This window comes from Hevea brasiliensis, chromosome 15 (genome assembly GCF_030052815.1).
Source record: "Hevea brasiliensis isolate MT/VB/25A 57/8 chromosome 15, ASM3005281v1, whole genome shotgun sequence".
NCBI classification, from domain to species: Eukaryota; Viridiplantae; Streptophyta; class Magnoliopsida; order Malpighiales; family Euphorbiaceae; genus Hevea; species Hevea brasiliensis.
Genome location: NC_079507.1, coordinates 70,609,449 through 70,629,018, shown reverse-complemented (window position 1 = coordinate 70,629,018; position 19,570 = coordinate 70,609,449). Strand labels below are relative to the sequence as shown.

The following is a 19,570-nucleotide window of genomic DNA, read 5'->3' as shown; positions in this document are numbered from 1 at the left end:
TCAAAATTTATTTTCTTAAAATTATAGAACTGTTTCTTCAAAATTATAATAGATTTTTGAAAGTGGCTTTTTTTTTTCTCAAATTATAATTATTTTTTGTGTTGAACTCATTTGTTTTGCATATGATAACATATGTATAATTTTTTTAAAAAAATATTTTTCATAAAAATATTTTTTATTATTAATTATAATGTTAAATTAATAAGAAAATTATTATTTAATTTCTGTATTTAAATAAAACTAAATACTTAATTTGTTTATTTTAAAAAAATATATTATTTTGTCATTGTATTTTATTTTCGTTAAACTCTTTAACCCATCCGTCAAATTATTTTCGGTTAGTTAATGGTTTTTAAATACCAATCAAATTACTATTTAGTCTATATATTTTTGTGACTCTGATTAGTTGATACATATATTTTAAAAAATATATTATTTTAAAAAATATATTATTGAATAAAAATAAAAATTTGCTATGTGGAGATAAACCTAAGTTTATATTTTTTTTAATTGTTTAAATATTTTTATTTAATTCTTTAGATATAATTTTTATATTTTCTCTATTAAAAAATAATTGTATTGAATTATCTCTTAACGTGGAGAGGAAGAGTGTGGATGCAAAATAGAATTAAGAAAAATTGGGGGGAGGGGGGTGGGTTTAGAGTTAATTAATTAATTTCATTAAAATAGAGCGTCTAAATAGTATATTTTTAAAAATATAAAAAATATATAATTAATTTTATTATATTTTTTTGAATTAATAATATATATATATATATAATATTTTACATATTTTAATAAAATATAAAATTTAAAAAATAATTTCATCTGTTAAAAAAGTGAATGATATTTTTCATAATTTATAAAATCAATAAAATATTTTCTTGTTAACAATTTTTTTAAATGCCACAAACACGGAAAAATGTGAAAATTCTGCAAAACAAACATTAATTTTCGGATGTAAATTTTGAGATAATCTTAGTAAAACGTCGTCGTTACGGGACCAACCTTGAGACTGGTTTTGCAAAATTAACAAGGGACTAGAAAGTACAATTAATCAAAATAATTACATGCACCCATTTTCCTTTGCCTTAAAGATACCAAAGGCAAAGCTGCGAGTCTGCCACATCTCTAGTTGGCGCTTCCTGGATCCGTACCCGTAGGCTTCCAAAAATGATCCCGTGCACTGTATGTGAACGATAATCCATCTCCCACAAAACGACAAAACTCTATTAAAGAAAAGGGGAAAAATGATGTTGTCCTTTCCCCTATGCGCACGTGATTTCAGTTCATCCCCTCTTCACTGTTTTTCTCCTTTTTACCTTCAATGGCTCGGACCAGGTCCCAAGGAATGAATGAAACCAATGACATGGAAGAGCTCGACGACACCACTTTATCGTCTCCTCGCCGCCCTAACGCTTTCCATTTTGGTGGAGGAGAATCGCTGCCTGAGGAGAGGAAAGGGTCGAACAGGAAGAGGAAGAGAAGTAAGAGAGTTGAACTGGATGGATATGAAGCGGCTGATGAAGAGAACGCTAATGGAGATTCTCTTCGACAAGACCCTCTGGAGGTCCTTGGTTGGGACTTGATGATGAAGATTCTCAGCAATCTCGACGCACGCAGCGTGGCACTATCTCTCCTTGTCTCTCGCGGGTGGCATCGCGTTGCTTCTAGCGATCGTCTATGGAGCTCTAAGGTTGGTTTGGTACCTGTTTGTTACTGAGTCTTTTTTTTTTTTTTTCTTTTTGGTCTTAATTTTTTTTTTTTTTTGGTTTGAGAAATTGGTCTTAATTGTTTTAGTGTTTGATTAATTGCATATATGGGGTTTTGATATTTCTGTTGCGTATTTGGGATTTGGCTTTGGAGTTGAATTTCCATATAAACATAGTTATCATCTCATAATTTCGTTGAATCTAATTTTAAAGTTTATATACAGAATGCATCTAATTTAATAATGTTTACACATGAAAAATGAGAGCTTTTTAATAAATTTCAGTACTTGCAATTCGTTTTCTTTGAATTTTGCTTCCTAATAATATATGGAAATGACTTGATATGGTTCCCTGAAAAAAACTTTTTATGGAGTTGGATAATACAATAACATCTGAAATGTTCAGTAAAAAGTTCTTCATACTGTTAAACACATCTATGGCTGTTGTCTTTAAAACAAAATTAGCATAAAAGCAGGTGCTAAATTCACTTGATTCAAGTGTGATCAAGTCTTCAAACTCTGGATTCGTAGTGCTTTGAGGTTAAACATTTGGGTCATCTGGTCTTAATTCAGTCTTAACCATGTTGTTTCGGTAATTTAGCTAATAATATTGCAATACCTACCTTATGCTTTGCGCTAGCTCTTTTCCATTTTGAACCATATCTTCGAGACTTAAGATTGACTTCACTCTACATGAAGATAAATTTTATGGGCTTTTTAAATGTATGTTTATGCTGCGGATGATCTAGATGATATCTATCACAGAAAGTGTCATATAGCTTGATAGTGATTTTGTTGATTGATGTCTATGGTCAATATAAGTGTTACCTTTCTTTTCCTTATAGCGACATTGCAGCACTTCTAATTTCTTTTTCTGATAAGAAACAAGAATTTCACTGATTTACCTGAGTGCAAACTGCCAAGGGCTAGAAAGGTGCTCTGATGATAATATACAGATTGAAGGCTCTAGAAAGTGGAGAGACAACCTGAGTTGAGAAGAATATAGCATGAAGCTGTGCCTAATTTTTTATTTTTTCCTTATTTTTCTTTCTCTCAGTCTCTCTTTTCATAGTGCTCCAATGTAGGCAGTGTTGCCATACCTCATCCTTTCCCCCTCCCCCTTCCCCTTCGGGTGGGGGTAAGAAACATAAAAAGAAAGTTGAAAACTATGACGAAGCCTCTAAGACAGAGTTTAACCGGTTTGAAAATGCTATAACATCCAATGAATTGTAGGCGAGTCCAGTGAACTCATTTTTCAGATGGATTTTGTGATTGCTTTAAGCCTTTTTAGTATGCATTCATGGGAAACCTTTTTAGCAAAAGAAAAGGTTTGAACTGCCAAACCAAGCTCTTTTTTTTCTTTTTTTTTTTTTTTTGTGTAAAGCTCTGATCCAAAAAAAAAAAAGAAATTAATTCTTGCATTTAAGAAGCTTCCTCAGAATTTGCTGCTCTATGATCCTTTTTGCTTTTTATCATGATGCCTTCATTATTTGAAACTTCAAGTCTAAGTTAGCAATATATTTTTTTAGTGTGAGGAATTGTGGCTTGGAAAAGCACACATTCCGCGCTTGTCACAGGTCCGGGGAATATCCAAGTTGGCTGCTTATTCATTATCTGTTATCGATGGCAAACGAGTGAGTAATGATTAGTCTATACCCCTTTCTTCCCTTTATCCTCTCCTATTTCTCAACATGCACTCTGTGCATATGCAGAAAGCTCATTAACATAGAATTAACAAAAGTGATTGTTTTGTTTATCTTTTATGCCAGACTCGTATCATGAGGGATGATCTGTGTGATCATGTTTGGGAATTCCATTTTACAAAGGTATGTTCTTCTATATAGAGTACATAATTATTATGAAAGAAGCATACCTGACACAACTTGTTAATAAAGTCTGTCATCCAGTGCAGTGATGATTCCACTAATTTGAAGCATGCATGACAATGGAATCTGTTAATATCACAATCCTATCTCTTTTGTTGATTATAATCTTGTGTAGCCTTTGCAATGATATTCTTTAAAATTTTAAGGAAGAGGTCAAGAATTTTAGTATGCATCTTTGTCTATATTAAAAATAATTCAATTATGCTTGTCTATTTGTGATCCTAGACATGTTTATTTTCTTGGTTAATTTGCAATTTTCATCAATGCACTTCTTTACATCCATGGCTTTGATATACCTTAGTTACTCAAGGTTTTCCCTCAGTTGGAACTCTTTATCTTCCCTCTGTACTATCTATAATAATTCCAATAACATCCCATGTTATATTACCATTGGTGCGTAGACTAATACCCATCCATCTCCAACTTATGGATCATACCTTCTTCAAGTTTTGGTTTATAGTTTGCTCAAGTCCAACTGCAATTCTTTGCTCATGAATGTCTGACATATATCAACATGCCCTTAGTTGGCTCCGGAATATTGGAGAAATCTTGATCCCTATTGGAAAGGCACTGGCCCTCCCATGCACCGCTACTTTCATCAAGATGGAAGCCAAACTGCTGATCCTGGTGATAGGGTATGGGGTGGTCATGAATGCTGTTTTTCAGTTGTAACTAGTTTTGTTGGTGACGGGACAATCAGGGAGCACTATGTTAGGATAAACCGATGGCCCAGAATGTCTGTGTCTAGGAAACAGGACTGGAGCTGGGAAATGTCCAATCACCTCTTCTGCTACTCCAGTATTCCTGATGCGTCAAAGGAAGGGGGGACTGGGCCACTCTTTTTGGTTATGTAAGTATCTTTCTTCTACATGTATATTTCTCAGTTTAGGATGTTCTCTGTGCTCCTCACATGTATGAAGTAATGGGGGATTGTGCACTTGTTCTTGTGTATATCTTTGTAGAGGATGTAGTTATAACTAATCATGCTCAAGGTCTGTAACTTGTGCATGCTTTACAAAACAAATAAACTTATCAATCGATAAAATGTTAGGTTTGTGTTTTGCACGTAAATGCGCTTGTGGTGTTTGTTCTACTGTCTTTTATCCTTGAACTTATGCATATTGGTTTCAGCTATGGAATAGTAGTTTGATTGATTATGAATATTTTTTTTTCATGTATTGGATAAATTTTGTTAAAGTGGTAGATAAACATCCCATTATTTATGCTACTTTGGAAGCGCTTACTGTTTGGGAGAGTCCTTCCTTATATCTCGTGTTATTAGGATCGTTGTTGTGTAGCTCGCTAATCCCCTTGCTTGGATTATTGTTCACACTTGTTGAAAAGCGTTAAACTTGTCTATAGAAGCACAAGCAATTCATAGCGATTGATCAGGCCACAAATGGTAGAGATTGGAGGTGTGGGTATGGAAGTGACTGAGGTTGGTATCTATTTGGACTAAAGAGCAAGTATGGTTGGGATGGTGGGATCGAAGCTTGACTTTTTAGTCAGTGTTCCAAAGTTAGTTCAAAGAATGAACAGGAAAATAATACAGCTCTAGATAGTTAATGTTGCTTCTTATTGAATAATAATACAATTTTAGAATTTTAAGTATTAATTTTTTATGTACTTCATCTCGACTTATTAATATTTAATGATAATGTTATGTGTGTATTTATTTTTTATATACATAATTTCACATTTTAAGGACTCGAGCAATTTCAGAAAATAATATAGTTAATTTTGGTACTTCCCATCACAATATAGTTAATTTTACCCGTAATCCATCTATGGGATCTGTTCCATTGGAGTTTCTCTGTGATTATCGTAAAAATGCGATCTATATGTTGTTAGTTGGCAGGGAGATTTGCACATTCCCAGCGACGGAGCAACGTTGCTTTCGTTCTTAGCAAAGATTCTTATGACTTGGACAGTGCATCTGGAAAGTCACGAAAGTCGCTGTCTATTTTGGCAACAGCTCTACTTGGACGAGGGCCTATGGTTGGTCCTCGGTTGCCTCTTGCGATGATAATAATGCGATCCAATCTCGTCCTTTGCCTTGACCTAAGAATTTTGGTGTGGTAAAATCACAGGGGTTAGATTTGTACTTTTCGTTTATTTTTATTTTAAGAAGTCGTGAAAATACTGAGTTATAATGTAAATAAATTCTTCGTGGAAGCATGATCTAATAAAGTTTACGCATATTCATATTAATATGAGAAAATATTACAGAAAAGGAAGAATTTTCCACATTAAATAGCTTATTATGTGTTTAGGTGTGTAAATGAATTCACTGCTCCCTATAATAAAATCGACTTAGTGAGTTCAAGTTTTAGATTAATTTTTAAGTTCATTTATTTGAAACTATTTATTTCATTTAGACTCATGAATTTATTTATTTATTAGTTTGTAAATTGAATTATATATATATATATTAATTTTATTATATATCTATTATTAATGTAATAATATATTTAAAAAAAATATGAAAGAGATGAATTTATTAAGGAAAGAATTTCTTAATTTTTTTTACAATATTAAAAATTCTAATACCACAAATTAAGTTAAAAAAAAAAAGTCTTCCTCTGCAAATATAATCCTATTTTAATTTGAAAAAGTAATTATATTTTAACTGAATAAATGACATTTATTTTTGTTTAATTATAATCTCATTATAGTTAGTTTAAACAATACCTGATCCTTAGCATTCACATGATATATTAAAGCATTAAATTTTGGAACAATTTATTAAAAAGAAATCCGTCCATCAAATTCTTTGAACAAATATATACGTGGCATCAATCTATTGATTGAAAAAAGAAAAATAATAATTTCATCTTCTAATAAAAAAAAATCTTTCTTCCTTTTCATCTTATTTTCTAAGCAATGATATTATATATGCATGATTTCTTTCCGTTGTATATAAAAAAAAAAAAAAAGTACACATGATCCGCTGGAGCCGGCATCATGTGCAGTTGTGTGTCACCGGTTCTAATGCTCCATTATTAACTCTGTGCTAATCAATCGCAATATTAAACATCAATGAATGTTTTGTGCACAAAGTCATTGTCCCCTTATAATTATTCTATTTCCTGTAAATGTAAACCCTCCTTTAATTTATATTTGATTAATCTTTTCTTTCAATGTCCAACCCTGCCTGCCACATGCAGGCCAGTTTGAAGGAAAAGGTATTAGCTTTAGCTTTGTTGAAAATAATAGAAAATTAAACTATCTTAAAGGTCAAGTGATGAGGGTACGACGTTTAATTATATATAGATCAACAGCACTGGTATTTGTGTACAAACTTCTTTTTCAATATCAAAATATAAGCTTCTTCTGAGTTTTCTCCAAATTCTTTCATAAAGAAAAATGACAGTAATAATCTTGCCTTCTCTTGCCTCATCTGATTATGATTTTGTACAATAGCCTGCTTTTAATTCAACTCATTTCTTTGTGTTTTTCAGATCATAGAGATGAGGGTACATATGGATTGCGCTGGCTGCGAGAGCAAGGTTAAAAATGCTCTACAGAAACTAAAAGGTATAAAGCATGCATGGCCATTTCTTAACACGTGATTCTTGATTTTTGTTTTTCTTTTTTACTAGATAATCACTGAAAGAAAGCGTATCTAATAATTAAGATTAATTACTTTCTCTCAGGAGTAGATGATGTTGATGTCGATATGGGGTTGCAGAAGGTGACGGTCACCGGATGGGCTGACCAGAAAAAAGTGCTTAAAACAGTTAGAAAGACAGGAAGAAGGGCAGAGCTATGGCAATTACCCTATAATCCAGAGCATCATAGCTATGCCACTCACTACTATGATCAACACCAGGTTAATGGTCCCTTGACCTACTATGCCCCTCAGCCTTCCTCTTCTTACAACTATTATAAGCATGGATATGATAGCAGTGATCATAGGCATTATCGTCATCCTGTACAATCCTCCATCTTTGGCCACCAGACTGGTGCAGCTTTCAGCGATGAAAACCCTCACGGTTGTTCAATTATGTGATCTTTAATTTTATACTAAATATATTTCAATAAAATAATGTAAAAACACTTCTTTAGTTACTCCTACATGGGTATAACTGAAAATGTGTAATGCCAAAGAGTTTTCTACGAAGTACATGTTATTATCCATAAAATATCCACCGTTGCTGTTGCTTTCATATCCAGGTGGATATGTGTGCGTCTTTTTAACATCTAACTAAAGCCAAATGGAGATTTGACCATTCACTTATGAGCAATTAACATGAACATTGTCAATGTACACAAATGCCAAGTGCTCTCGAAGTACAAATCCAAAAGATCTTCTTTCGTAAAGTGGAAGGGGCTGCTAGGATTCTGGCTTACAAGATGACGCTGGTATTTATACATTAGATTACATGATCCAATTTAGCCAACATGAACCATCCTGTGCTCAAGTTTCTTCCTTCTTTTGCCATTACCCTGGCTATATTGTCTACTGGGATATATGCAAGAGACAAGCACGAGGTGCATGAGTAATGGGTCGGGTTCTTACATATTGCTGCCAATCCGAAGACAGACCATGTTCACCATTGGCATTTTTAGGTGAATTAACTCTCTACTTCTGCCGGATGATGAAGTATTCAGATATGGAATCAAGATTTCATGCTTTTAATGTTGAAGGTGAGGGTGCAAGAAGTGCTGATGCTGTCAAATGCCTCTGGTTTGTCAGAGAAGATGGTTTCTTCTATAGCAGTGACAATGCTTATAAACATTATGACTGGTCAAAATCGAATTCTAGTTATAATATATTAAATTAAGAAGAAAAACGTAACCATTCATCTCTAGTTGGTGTTAATTAGTGGCCCAGTTAATGTAATGGTGAATAAATAAATAAACAAGTCTAATGGCTTTTTTTATTTTTTTTTTATTTAGTTATATTCAAAATTTTTGTCTGAAGTCCACTGCAAATTCAAGATACAAAATTTATGCAATGGGTCCATGATGATAGATCATTTCTAGTTTTTCCTTGTGCTGGCAAGGATACATTAATGTTGCTAAATCCTGAATTAAATATTTGCGTACCCTGCATGGACCTTCACAGATTTGGGTATCTGTAGTCTCACAAAGAGCAAGGCGCATATCTCTGGATTGAAAAGGGAGAAACCAAGCAGGAGCAAACATTAGACCCAAATCATTTGATCACCATGAGCCCTATTGGCAGCCAAACTTGTCATTTACTTATTTTCTTGACGCTTTGCATATCTTGCACAATAGCACTGGCAGAAAAAAATATTGCTGGTTTCCGCTTGCATTACCATGTTTATGTCATCAATGGCCTAAATTCCAAGGATTTGTTGATCATACACTGCCAATCTAAAGATGATGATCTTGGTACCCATGAGTTGAAGCTTGGACAAAATTTTCATTGGGAGTTCAGAATCAATTGGTCGAGAACAACTCTGTTTTTCTGTCGCATGAAATGGGGTCAAAAGGATACAAGCTTTGATGTTTTTAGGGCCAATGACGATGGTTTGGAATGTGAAAAAAGCGGAAATTGCCACTGGTTAGCTGCACGGACTGGATTTTATCTTTCTGATGATAATTATACTTGGCAGAAAACACATGATTGGCCTTGATTAACATAAGAGTCATCTAATTGTTGATGATATTGGCTTTATTACCCAAAATAAAATGAATATGCTCGTCTTATAAATTCTGTTTGAATAACTACATTATTAGGATCTGAAAAAATCTCAGCTCCAAGTATCCGAGCATAAACACATAAGACCAACCATATACAGTGGTGACCATCTGAAAACTTGGAACCTTACCTCAAGGTTGCAGTCCTTACACTGCAATCTCTGTACTTCAAATACGCAATCACTGAGTCACTAGGATGGAAGCCTAGCATTTAACGTCCGAGGCTTCTTTAATCAAGTAGGGTAATTCATATCCATCAGATTGACTCGCTACCCCAAACCCCACCAGATTTGGCTTTCACAATTCTCAAGTTGACAAATGCTCAAAAACAAATTATCAGAAGACGATCAGAAAGTTTCAACATCCACAAGGAACCACGGTACAACGCAATTTTCCCACAACCTATCACAGGAATCATTAGAAGCCTAGCCTCAATAGCAACATCCAAGATGCATCTACTGCCAAAGAAGACATCTTTTATCTTTAAAATTTTCAGACAATGATGGGAATATGGTAACGAAAGAAAATAAAACAATTTCTGTTGGTAGTATTTTCAGTGCATATGACGCGATTATCAGCTAAATTTTTTATTTCATGAAAAAAGAAACAACACCAAGTGACAAAAGAAACTTGGATGAGGAGAATCACAATGTCTCGAGTCTTGACAATTAAACATGCACACTGACACCATTGTGTCACCAGACATCTGGCCTCAGCTCACCAGTTGCTGGGGGCATCCATTTCCCAGAATTATAGACATTCTCACCAACTTTCCAACCAGGTACGTCCTTCATTACTTCTGCCTCGTACTCCAGATACTTCTTCCACTCTTTGACAAATCTACAGAAAAAAAAAAAAAAGTAGGCAACAGGAAAACTTCAATACACAAACTGGAAGAGTACATCAGTTATGGCAGTGGGAAAAGAGCCACTACCTTTCATCTTCTTCAGCTTGAAGTACAGGTAATATTGCTCTGCGAGCAGCGTATTTCTCTTCCTTGAGTGCCCTGCAGCATGAAAATAATCAATTAAAAAATTATAGTTTATGATGTTCTCACACAAGCAGGCCAAAGCTTGAGCGGTATGCCCGCATTATCAGAACTTGCTCTTTAACCAGTCGGCCATAACCCAAAACAACTCTTCCCTAAAGCTACAAATTTAATCCTAAGAGTGTCTTTTAGCTGGATAGGGCTTAAGCAGAAGACTGCCATAGTTTCTCATAAGAGATTACCACAACTATCCAAGTAGACAAATAATCCAGCCTCTATTGCCAATATCTCATATCCACTCACATCAAATTGATAAAAAAAAAATACACATTGAAGTATATGTATCCCTGAGCCCCATGGTCACATTCAAATTTTGGAATTAACAAGGCAAGAAAATATTTCAGCACAATCACCTAAAGAACAAGATCAAGATTGCCAACAAATCATCTTTGAACCAGAAAAATACAAGCATTAATTCTTGATTAAATCTCAACTGTGTCTGAATTACATCATTCAGTGGGCAAAAGTCCTTTTTATTTTAATTGCACAATACAAGAACCAATTCTTTAACAGCATAAGAAGAGATAAAAGCTTCACCATCTCAATACTTGCTTGGTGTCATCACGGAAGCAGAAATTGCTAAGGCTAGCTTAGGTGATCATTCAAATGCTACAATGCTACAGCATGTGATCACTCACTAAACACAAACAATCATGTCAACAAGGTTGAACGAATAAAATTCCTTTAGCCTTTGTTGGCCATTGAAACATCCATGTACACAATGGAACCATGGACTACAAATTATCAGCTATCAAGCCACTCCTACATTTAACCAAAATCACCCATCCATTATCTTCTCTATATCTTCACTCCTAATATGCTATTTTTGAAATAAATATGCATATAAATTATCACCAAGTAAAAAATGTTTCTTGAAAAACCCACATAAATTTGTAATAAAATTATAACCCACGACAAGAAAAGGAATATTCACAATTAGAGAATCAAATGTTACTTCGAAAAGAACTAGTAGCAGCACCTTCAATGTTAGTAACTCCTAAAAAATAATCAAGCTAATACAACAAAAGCAACAACTTCAAAGCATTTTGAAACAATCAAACCACCCAGTATACATAATTTTGCTAAAATAAAGACTTTAACCTGTCACCTTAAAAGCACACACAGGCCAATCTATTAACTCTCAAAATCAATAAATCCCAAAAATTATTTCCTCTACAAATCTAGTTTCACCTTTTATTTCATTCCCATCAAACAACACACTATACCCTCCAAATAAAGTGATTATGTTACCTATTCTGAAGATGAAGAGCCAAGTCATGAAAAATGATAGTAATAATACCAAGAAAGAACTCTAGTAAAGACTCACTTGCATAGTTTCTCAAATAGAGAGTGCTGAAAGGATATACAAAAATCTCCCTCAAAAGCAAACGCTTTCTTTTTTTTAAATCTGGTTTCCATAAAAATCTCCATATTGCTCACATAAAATATACTCTGCTGCATATCTCCACATGTTAGAGCCTCCAAGCCAACAATGAATACAGAACATTACAAAGCTGAACTTATTTATGAACTTCATTCTCTTTATCTTTCGAATCATGATCACCAGACCAGCCCTAGCACATAAGCAACTAAATATCCTAAAACTTCTCCCCGACATTTTAAAGTCCAAGAAACAAAACAATTTACTCACATATAAGTCATCAGTTTATCCATAAAAAATTCTCATCAGGGTTAAAGTCTTTCATTTCATGTCACTGACATTCACAGAAATTAATTTGAGTTAATATTTACTTGTCCCAAGATAATATTTATTCTGAGTATGTACTAGCTGTGTTCGAAAACATAAAATCGTACATTTCAGCAAAAACCATCTGTATTTGGATAACTTCAAATTGTTAAAGCAAAACCATCACCAATATCAATTCTTCAATGAAAACCATACAAATGAACCTTCAGAAACTCATTATTAGTCGCTCACGTGTGTCTCTGTGCAGATAAATGCCCAAAAGAATCCCAGCATTTCTAGTGCCCGTTTCAAACATAAATAAAATTCAGAAACCAAACACCATTCCTATTCCTATAATCGAATATCAACTAAATCTCACAAAACTTAACAATTCGATAATACTTATCAGGCTATCAAAACTTCTAGTTCTCAGTTCAAATAGCAACTATAACTATATCCTTATCATGCATCAACCAAAAAAAAGTTACAAGTCTATGACCCAAATGCCAAGTCAACCGCAATTAAAACAAGAAACAAATTTTAAGTCTCATGAGATAAAGAAAATATCCCCTAAACACCACAATAAGTCACACTTGTAGTGTTGAGTAAACGACGAAACAAAACCCAGACGCCAAAACTATTCAGAATACTGAAAAGGAAAATAACAAAATAAACTGGAATTAACAACCAAATGGAGATATTAATGTTGATGATGATTATTTCAAAATGCCAAACCCTAATAATCTTCAATCTGATGATGCTAGTAACAGTGATGACAACAAAAATTCACCACATTTCCAATGCTAATTTCACAATCAACCTGAACCCACATTCTAAAAGCTATTAAAAATAGCAACAAAGAAAAAAAAAATCAATGACATAGTACTGTTATAAAAATGTCCGGCTCCTACCTGCGAATCTTGTTGCCTTGACCCACTTGATACATCCCATAGGAGAAAGCGCCAAAAGCAGCAAGGAAGATGGCCATGGCGCTGGGTCCCTTGTTGGGGATCCGACGGGCGTACCGGACTGGCGGGAAGCCACCAGGAGGCGGGCCGTCTTGGAGAATCGGCATGTCCTTCACGCTCGCCATCCCAGGCTTCTTCCTAATCACAGCCTCCGTCATCTTTGTGTGTATCGCTGTGGTAGTGAATCTGTTTCAAATTGATGGGTCTCCAGGAACAAGGTGAAGTGAAGATTAGAGAAGTAGAACGACGATGAAAAAACTCAAATCCGGCTCGGGTGAGGGACGTGCTGGCCGAATCTGCTGGGGACGCGTTTGGCCAAGTCACCCCGACGTTACTGTATCAAAGCCTTAATTTTGGAAAAATAATATTATAATAAACTATTGTGAAACATTGTTAATTGGTTATCAAACATTGTGAAAAATAAAACATTTTTATCATTTATTAATTTATCAAATTAAAAAAATTTTATTTGATGTTATTATTGTTATAAATACAATTAAAAATTTTAAATATCTTAATTAAAAATTAATTTTAATATTTAATTATAAAATAATTTAATAAAAATTTTAAATTATTTTAAATAATATCACAATTCTCATGCCAAAAAATTATACAGTACTTTTGTTAAATAAAATATTAACATTTGAAGAAAGAAAATTATAAAATATGAATCCGAATAATTATAGATAATTTTAAAAAATTATATATAAAAGAAAAATATTAAATAATTATTAATTAATTATTAAGTAGTTTTTATTAAATAAAGATAAAGAGTTAATCATTCAATTTTAATTCATCAAAAGAAAATTTATTAACTTTAATTTAATTTTAAAAAAATGATTTAACCTATAATAAAAAATTTTCATATTTTTTTATTAACACTAAATTAATATTTATAAAAATAAATATATTAATTATTATTTATATTTTTTTTACTTTCTTATAAATTTTAATTAATAACAAATATCATATATTATTAATAATTTTATTAATAAATGTAATTAAAATAAAATAATTTTAATAACAATTATTATTAATTAATTGAATAATAAAAATAAAAAAGAGTAAAAAAATAAAACAAAAGAACAATTTTATTTTTTTAATTTACAAACTTATTATGGTAAATTACTGAAATATTTTATAAAATAGAACAAAATTTTCGTTTTATTTAAAAAATTTTATTTTAATAAATTAAAATTAAACGAAATGAATTAGGCTGATGCAATTTACCTTCAAATAACCGTTGTCCTTGTTTCTACTGAGCCTAAGCGTATGCAGTTTCTCAGCGGACCTATCCGAGACTGAGAGACCTCTCACCCGGGAAAATCCGGGTCGGAGGGTTAAGAAAAGAATAAAAACAAAATAAAAATTGAGAATAAAAAATTATAAAACCCTAAACCCTAGCTGCCGCGGCTGCTTCTAGAGCCTTCCTCTTCATTAGAAAAGCAGCTACATCTACATTCTCCCTTGACAAACTCGTACGGGCACGCTCTGCTTTGTTAATTCACTCTCCTTCCTCATTTCCCAGTCCAAGAACTCTCCTTTCTCTGCAGTTTGCACACCATGTATCGTTTCGCCTCTAGCATCGCATCTAGAGCTCGGTACTCTCTATTCCCCTTCTACTTTTCTTCTTGCGTGTCAACTGGGTTTTAGTCTTTTCCCATTTTCCGTTTGGTACCCGAGAAAACACTGCAACATAAGACGAAAGAAAAGAAATTTACAGTTTCTGATCTCGGATTTCTGTTGTTTTATTCCCTTTTAATTTTCCATCCTAACTAGATAAAATCACTGAACTTAAAGCTTGCTACCTGAGTTCTGAAATGTCGTTTAACTGGTCAATGCTCAATTTTGTGATTTGTGCTATTGCTCATTCCGTACGTTAAATAGTTTTTTTTTTTTTTTCACAGAATCGCTAGGAACAGCACTCATCAGGTCAGCTCTAGTGGTCTTACTTCTTTCTGACTTGTACATTATGCATTATCTTATTTGATCTGCTCCTGCGATTATTCTCTTATCGTGAAAGTAACCTTTTCACTTTTTGGGTCTTTGTGCTCTTGTAGATTGGAAGTAGACTGAGTTGGAGTAGAAACTATGCGGCCAAAGACATCAAATTTGGTGTGGAAGCCCGTGCTTTAATGCTTAAGGGTGTCGAAGCGCTTGCTGATGCTGTGCAAGTTACCATGGGTCCTAAGGTACAATATCTAGGCTCTCATTTCATATTCCTTCTGATACTAATGGCTAAAGTTGCCATTAGTTACAACTATATCTTATTTTCATTTTATGTTTTATTTTGTTGCACTATCTGTGGCTTTTATTGCTGCACTATATACATGCCTGTTTGATGGAATCTTAGTAGATTAATAGTACTCTGTTTAAGTATACTTCAAATAAATGGAATTGAAGATAAGTGCCATTTTTGTTGTGCCTTACTGACTGAGTATTATAAATCTGGCTGTATGTTGTTATTTCTTAAACTTGTTCTCTTTGGAAACTACTATTGTTATCTAATAAGTTAATGAAAGTTGCCAATGGTGTTTTATTGTTTGTAGGGGCGCAATGTGGTAATAGAACAAAGTTTTGGTGCCCCCAAAGTGACAAAGGATGGCGTGACTGTTGCAAAGAGCATTGAATTCAAGGACAAAGTCAAGAATGTTGGTGCTAGCCTTGTGAAGCAGGTTGCAAATGCCACCAATGATGTTGCAGGAGATGGTAAGATTTCTAAACATTTTTACCAAATGTTACCTTGATTGCTGGCTTGGAAAATTGTGGTAGGCCCTTGTTTTCTATGCTCCTTGTGACTCATATGAAGTCTGTGGTGGTACTACTTTGTCATGGCAATGACACTTCTATCTGGCTGCAGGGACTACTTGTGCCACTGTTCTTACTCGAGCAATATTCGCGGAAGGATGCAAGTCAGTTGCAGCAGGGATGAATGCAATGGACCTAAGACGGGGCATCAGCATGGCTGTTGATGCTGTTGTTACCAACTTGAAAAGCAGAGCACGAATGATCAGCACATCTGAAGAAATAGCACAAGTTGGTACAATATCTGCAAATGGAGAGAGAGAAATTGGTGAGTTAATTGCAAAGGCCATGGAGAAGGTCGGCAAAGAGGGAGTTATTACAATCCAAGTAAGTTGAACCATGTTGACTCATCATGATTCATTGCAAATTGCCTTATATAGTAAATTAAACTATTATTATTGTTATTATTATTTTTTTTTTTACTTTAACCAAGATTCGCAGGATTAGAGTTGGTAAATTATTTTAGATTTGATACCAATTATAAAGTAGTATCAAAATATTTACAAGTTTTGAATATTGATGTGGAATTGATTTCTAATAGAGCTGAATGGCAAAAAAATGATCCATATGGCTAACCCCAATTAGTTTGAGATTAAAACTTAGTTAATGTTGTTGATATCAATTATCAAAAAAAATTCTCCTTCTTCTTGATTGGGGTTGGAGTAGGGGATTGGGTTGCTTTGTCTCTCATGCTTCAATTGGGTCTTAACTTATGCCAAACTGTTTCAGGATGGGAAGACTTTATATAATGAGTTGGAAGTTGTTGAGGGAATGAAGCTGGACAGGGGTTACATATCCCCTTATTTCATAACCAACCAGAAAAACCAAAAATGTGTAAGCCTTTACTTCTTTTGAATCAAAGATAGCATGTATCTTTAAATTTTTGTTTTGTACAGATGACTGAAAAGTGAAAATAACTTTTCCTTCTAGTCATTTAGTTTTATTTTACTGATTTGCTTGAGACTTAGTTTTAGACATGTCTGCGTCATTACAGGAATTAGATGATCCTCTCATTCTGATCCATGAGAAGAAAATATCAAGTATAAATGCTGTGGTGAAAGTATTAGAGTTGGCTTTGAAGGTGAGCATTGTCTTTTTGTCAAGCATTCAGAATTGGAGCATATTTTGAATTGTTTATTAAATGGTATGTTCACATTTGGGTATGAGTTGACAAAAGTTTCTTGTCTTTGCTCAGAGACAAAGGCCCTTGTTGATAGTTTCTGAAGATGTGGAAAGTGAAGCATTAGCAACCCTTATTCTAAACAAACTTCGCGCTGGAATTAAGGTTTGATTTTATTATTGGAGATAATACGTTATATGAATTTCACATGTTTTCAGTTGACTTCAGTTGTGGGTTAGTGTTTTATGTTTGTGTATTGTGATTTATGTTTTGCTTTAGGTGTGTGCCATAAAAGCTCCTGGTTTTGGAGAGAACAGGAAGTCTGGGCTGCAGGATCTTGCTGTTCTCACAGGCGGTCAGGTAAGTTTACTGCTGCATATATATTGAAGTACTTGTTTATAAATTTTATGGCAAGGCTTTTATGATTTTGATTTGTTTTGTAGGTGATAACGGAAGAACTTGGCCTCAATCTTGATAAGGTGGATATAGATATGCTTGGCAGTTGCAAAAAGGTAAGATCAAAGTTTAATTTTTAAGATTGTGGCAGCTTAGCCATGTGTCTATGATGTTGTTTACACCTGATAGTGTACTGCAAGCACTGAAAATGTGAAATGGGACAGGATTTGGTTGCAAATCTTATTGATACGGAGCTATTTATCTTGATGCATAGTTATTTTTTCCTTATAGGTTACAGTGTCCAAGGATGATACTGTTATTCTTGATGGTGCTGGTGACAAGAAGGCCATTGAGGAAAGATGTGAACAGGTTGGTTTTTTGTCATTGTTGGACATGTTCAAGACATTCTTTCATGCAAATTTAAAGCCTGACCAACGAATACTATTATGATTGCAGATAAGGTCTGCAATAGAGTTAAGCACTTCTGACTATGACAAAGAGAAATTGCAAGAAAGACTGGCAAAGCTTTCTGGAGGTGTTGCTGTACTCAAGGTTTGCTTACATTCTTATGTATTGCTAAAAGCCTGTGCTCTTCTGCCAGCTCACAAAAAATAAAAAAGGGACAGCTTTTGTGCTGGCCGAGTTCTTATATCTTCTGACTGGGTCAGTTGCTGATATTGGATTGGTTTTTAGTAAGCTGGGGTGACGCTAGTGGAGATTTGCTTATTGCAGATTGGAGGAGCTAGTGAAGCTGAAGTTGGTGAGAAGAAAGATAGGGTTACAGATGCTTTAAATGCTACAAAGGCAGCAGTAGAAGAGGGTATTGTGGCTGGTAAGCTTTTGTACTTCCCTCATGTTAAGGTAAAATTTAGACTCAAAAAGGTTATTTTTAACCGTTCTTCTTTTGCAGGTGGTGGTGTTGCTCTTCTTTATGCCTCAAAAGAGTTGGATAAGTTGCAGACTGCCAACTTTGACCAGAAGATTGGTGTCCAGATCATTCAGAATGCTCTAAAGGTTTGTCCAATTTTGAAACAATGATCAGATGAATCTTATATGATGTCTAAAGCTTTGGATTTTCCAAAACGCATGGTATTTGAATATGGTATATCCTTTGCTCATTTTTTCCCATCCCTTAATTGCAGACTCCAGTACATACAATAGCAAGTAATGCTGGAGTTGAGGGAGCTGTTATTGTTGGTAAGCTTTTGGAGCAAGAGAACCATGATCTTGGTTATGATGCTGCCAAAGGTCAGTGATGCTTTTGTGATCGTGTGATTCCTTTTGCTTTTGTTTAGATTTTATACCCATTTTGATGCTAAATTGATTTGTGTAATTGCTGCATTACCAGGAGAGTATGTTGATATGGTGAAAGCAGGGATTATTGACCCATTGAAAGTAATTAGAACTGCTTTGGTTGATGCGGCAAGGTGATCATAGAAGCTTTTGTATTAGAGTTTTGGTTTTCACAGTTTGTTGCTTTTCTTTCACCACTTGCTATTACCAGTTCTTTTTTTTTGCTTACCAACTTGCAATCTCTGCCGTCTTTTGCTTACAGCGTGTCATCATTGATGACAACAACAGAAGCTGTTGTATCTGAACTTCCAAAAGATGAGAAGGATGTTCCAGCAATGGCCCCTGGCATGGGCATGGATTATTGATGTTCCTTATAAAGCACTCATCCAAATTGGGCATGAACAGTTACCAATCCACATGGAATATTGGGTTTCATCCTTTTCTTTAACGAGTCATTATTGTGAAGGTCCAAAGGCATCCATGTATTCATAGTGAGGTGTGTAGGTAGTAGTTCCGAGGATTGGATAATTCAAGATAAAGACATCTTGAATTCTTGTTTGCTAGGGCGCATTTTTATCCCCTTGGAATAAAACAGTGTTAACGCTTTTTCAGTTGGTGGGTGGGTTGGTACTGGAGGTTGTTCTTCAGTTGATTGATATCTTTTGCATCTATGTTTGGATTCGGAATTAGCTCCATCTAACTTGAGATCATAACCATACATGAGTTTTAGGGGCCTAAATTGGGTTGAAATTATTCTCTCTATCGAAATCAAACTGGACTTCAATGAATTGATTCAAAAAGGAATCAAAACTTCCATTGGAAGTTAAAGCTCATTTGCAGAATAATGAAGGAGAAAATGAGAGTGAAATCTCCAACTGATTTTGCATGGAAAATGTTTGTGTTTATATTGTTTCATGTACATCAATATATTCTATCCAGCTACTAGGAAGGAAGAATATTGCCAGCGAAATGGTGCTGCGCACCGT

The 19,570-nt window shown here is 34.1% G+C and overlaps 4 protein-coding genes across 9 annotated transcripts; 3 read left to right on the top strand and 1 right to left on the bottom strand.

The window, feature by feature from the left end:
• Window positions 1–1,148: 1,148 nt before the first annotated feature.
• LOC110632192 (uncharacterized) lies at window positions 1,149–5,808 on the top strand. 6 transcript variants are annotated; one of them, XM_021780314.2, is made up of 5 exons: window positions 1,149–1,696; window positions 3,241–3,345; window positions 3,481–3,537; window positions 4,122–4,447; window positions 5,449–5,808. In XM_021780314.2, exons 1-5 carry the CDS (start codon window positions 1,328–1,330, stop codon window positions 5,621–5,623), a joined length of 1,032 nt encoding a protein of 343 aa, XP_021636006.2. In that variant the 5' UTR covers window positions 1,149–1,327; the 3' UTR covers window positions 5,624–5,808. The 6 variants fall into 6 exon arrangements, with proteins under 6 accessions (XP_021636006.2, XP_021636009.2, XP_021636008.2 ...); XM_021780317.2 differs by having other exon boundaries at window positions 1,159–1,696; window positions 5,456–5,808; XM_021780316.2 differs by lacking the exon at window positions 5,449–5,808 and adding an exon at window positions 4,896–5,272 and having other exon boundaries at window positions 1,159–1,696.
• A 650-nt stretch (window positions 5,809–6,458) lies between these two features.
• On the top strand, window positions 6,459–7,720 carry LOC110632193 (heavy metal-associated isoprenylated plant protein 28). The gene is made up of 3 exons (XM_021780322.2): window positions 6,459–6,969; window positions 7,059–7,134; window positions 7,254–7,720. Exons 1-3 carry the CDS (start codon window positions 6,964–6,966, stop codon window positions 7,607–7,609), a joined length of 438 nt encoding a protein of 145 aa, XP_021636014.2. The 5' UTR covers window positions 6,459–6,963; the 3' UTR covers window positions 7,610–7,720.
• A 2,110-nt stretch (window positions 7,721–9,830) lies between these two features.
• On the bottom strand, window positions 9,831–13,307 carry LOC110632194 (NADH dehydrogenase [ubiquinone] 1 alpha subcomplex subunit 13-B). Its single transcript, XM_021780323.2, has 3 exons — window positions 12,914–13,307; window positions 10,202–10,273; window positions 9,831–10,107 (listed from the first exon to the last, which is right to left on the bottom strand). Exons 1-3 carry the CDS (start codon window positions 13,126–13,128, stop codon window positions 9,963–9,965), a joined length of 432 nt encoding a protein of 143 aa, XP_021636015.2. The 5' UTR covers window positions 13,129–13,307; the 3' UTR covers window positions 9,831–9,962.
• A 1,065-nt stretch (window positions 13,308–14,372) lies between these two features.
• LOC110632195 (chaperonin CPN60-2, mitochondrial) lies at window positions 14,373–19,255 on the top strand. The gene is made up of 17 exons (XM_021780324.2): window positions 14,373–14,571; window positions 14,878–14,902; window positions 15,031–15,162; window positions 15,520–15,679; window positions 15,831–16,102; window positions 16,505–16,609; window positions 16,770–16,856; window positions 16,971–17,060; window positions 17,175–17,255; window positions 17,339–17,407; window positions 17,583–17,660; window positions 17,748–17,843; window positions 18,024–18,123; window positions 18,202–18,305; window positions 18,434–18,539; window positions 18,640–18,718; window positions 18,847–19,255. Exons 1-17 carry the CDS (start codon window positions 14,534–14,536, stop codon window positions 18,947–18,949), a joined length of 1,725 nt encoding a protein of 574 aa, XP_021636016.2. The 5' UTR covers window positions 14,373–14,533; the 3' UTR covers window positions 18,950–19,255.
• Window positions 19,256–19,570: the final 315 nt, after the last annotated feature.

Bases quoted from the DNA above. Each gene is read 5' to 3' on its own strand.
- LOC110632195 (XM_021780324.2), top strand. From the start codon at position 14,534: ATGTATCGTTTCGCCTCTAGCATCGCATCTAGAGCTCG. The intron at 17,256-17,338 runs GTAAGTTTACTG...TTTGTTTTGTAG, and splicing joins CTGTTCTCACAGGCGGTCAG to GTGATAACGGAAGAACTTGG. The intron at 18,306-18,433 runs GTTTGTCCAATT...CCTTAATTGCAG, and splicing joins TCATTCAGAATGCTCTAAAG to ACTCCAGTACATACAATAGC.
- LOC110632194 (XM_021780323.2), bottom strand. From the start codon at position 13,128: ATGACGGAGGCTGTGATTAGGAAGAAGCCTGGGATGGCGAGCGTGAAG. The intron at 10,274-12,913 runs GTAGGAGCCGGA...TTCATGCTGCAG, and splicing joins CAAGGCAACAAGATTCGCAG to GGCACTCAAGGAAGAGAAAT. The intron at 10,108-10,201 runs GTAGTGGCTCTT...TTTTTTCTGTAG, and splicing joins CAAGCTGAAGAAGATGAAAG to ATTTGTCAAAGAGTGGAAGA.
- LOC110632192 (XM_021780314.2), top strand. From the start codon at position 1,328: ATGGCTCGGACCAGGTCCCAAGGAATGAATGAAACCAATGACATGGAA. The intron at 3,346-3,480 runs GTGAGTAATGAT...CTTTTATGCCAG, and splicing joins CTGTTATCGATGGCAAACGA to ACTCGTATCATGAGGGATGA. The intron at 3,538-4,121 runs GTATGTTCTTCT...ACATGCCCTTAG, and splicing joins GGGAATTCCATTTTACAAAG to TTGGCTCCGGAATATTGGAG.
- LOC110632193 (XM_021780322.2), top strand. The intron at 7,135-7,253 runs GTATAAAGCATG...ACTTTCTCTCAG, and splicing joins TGCTCTACAGAAACTAAAAG to GAGTAGATGATGTTGATGTC.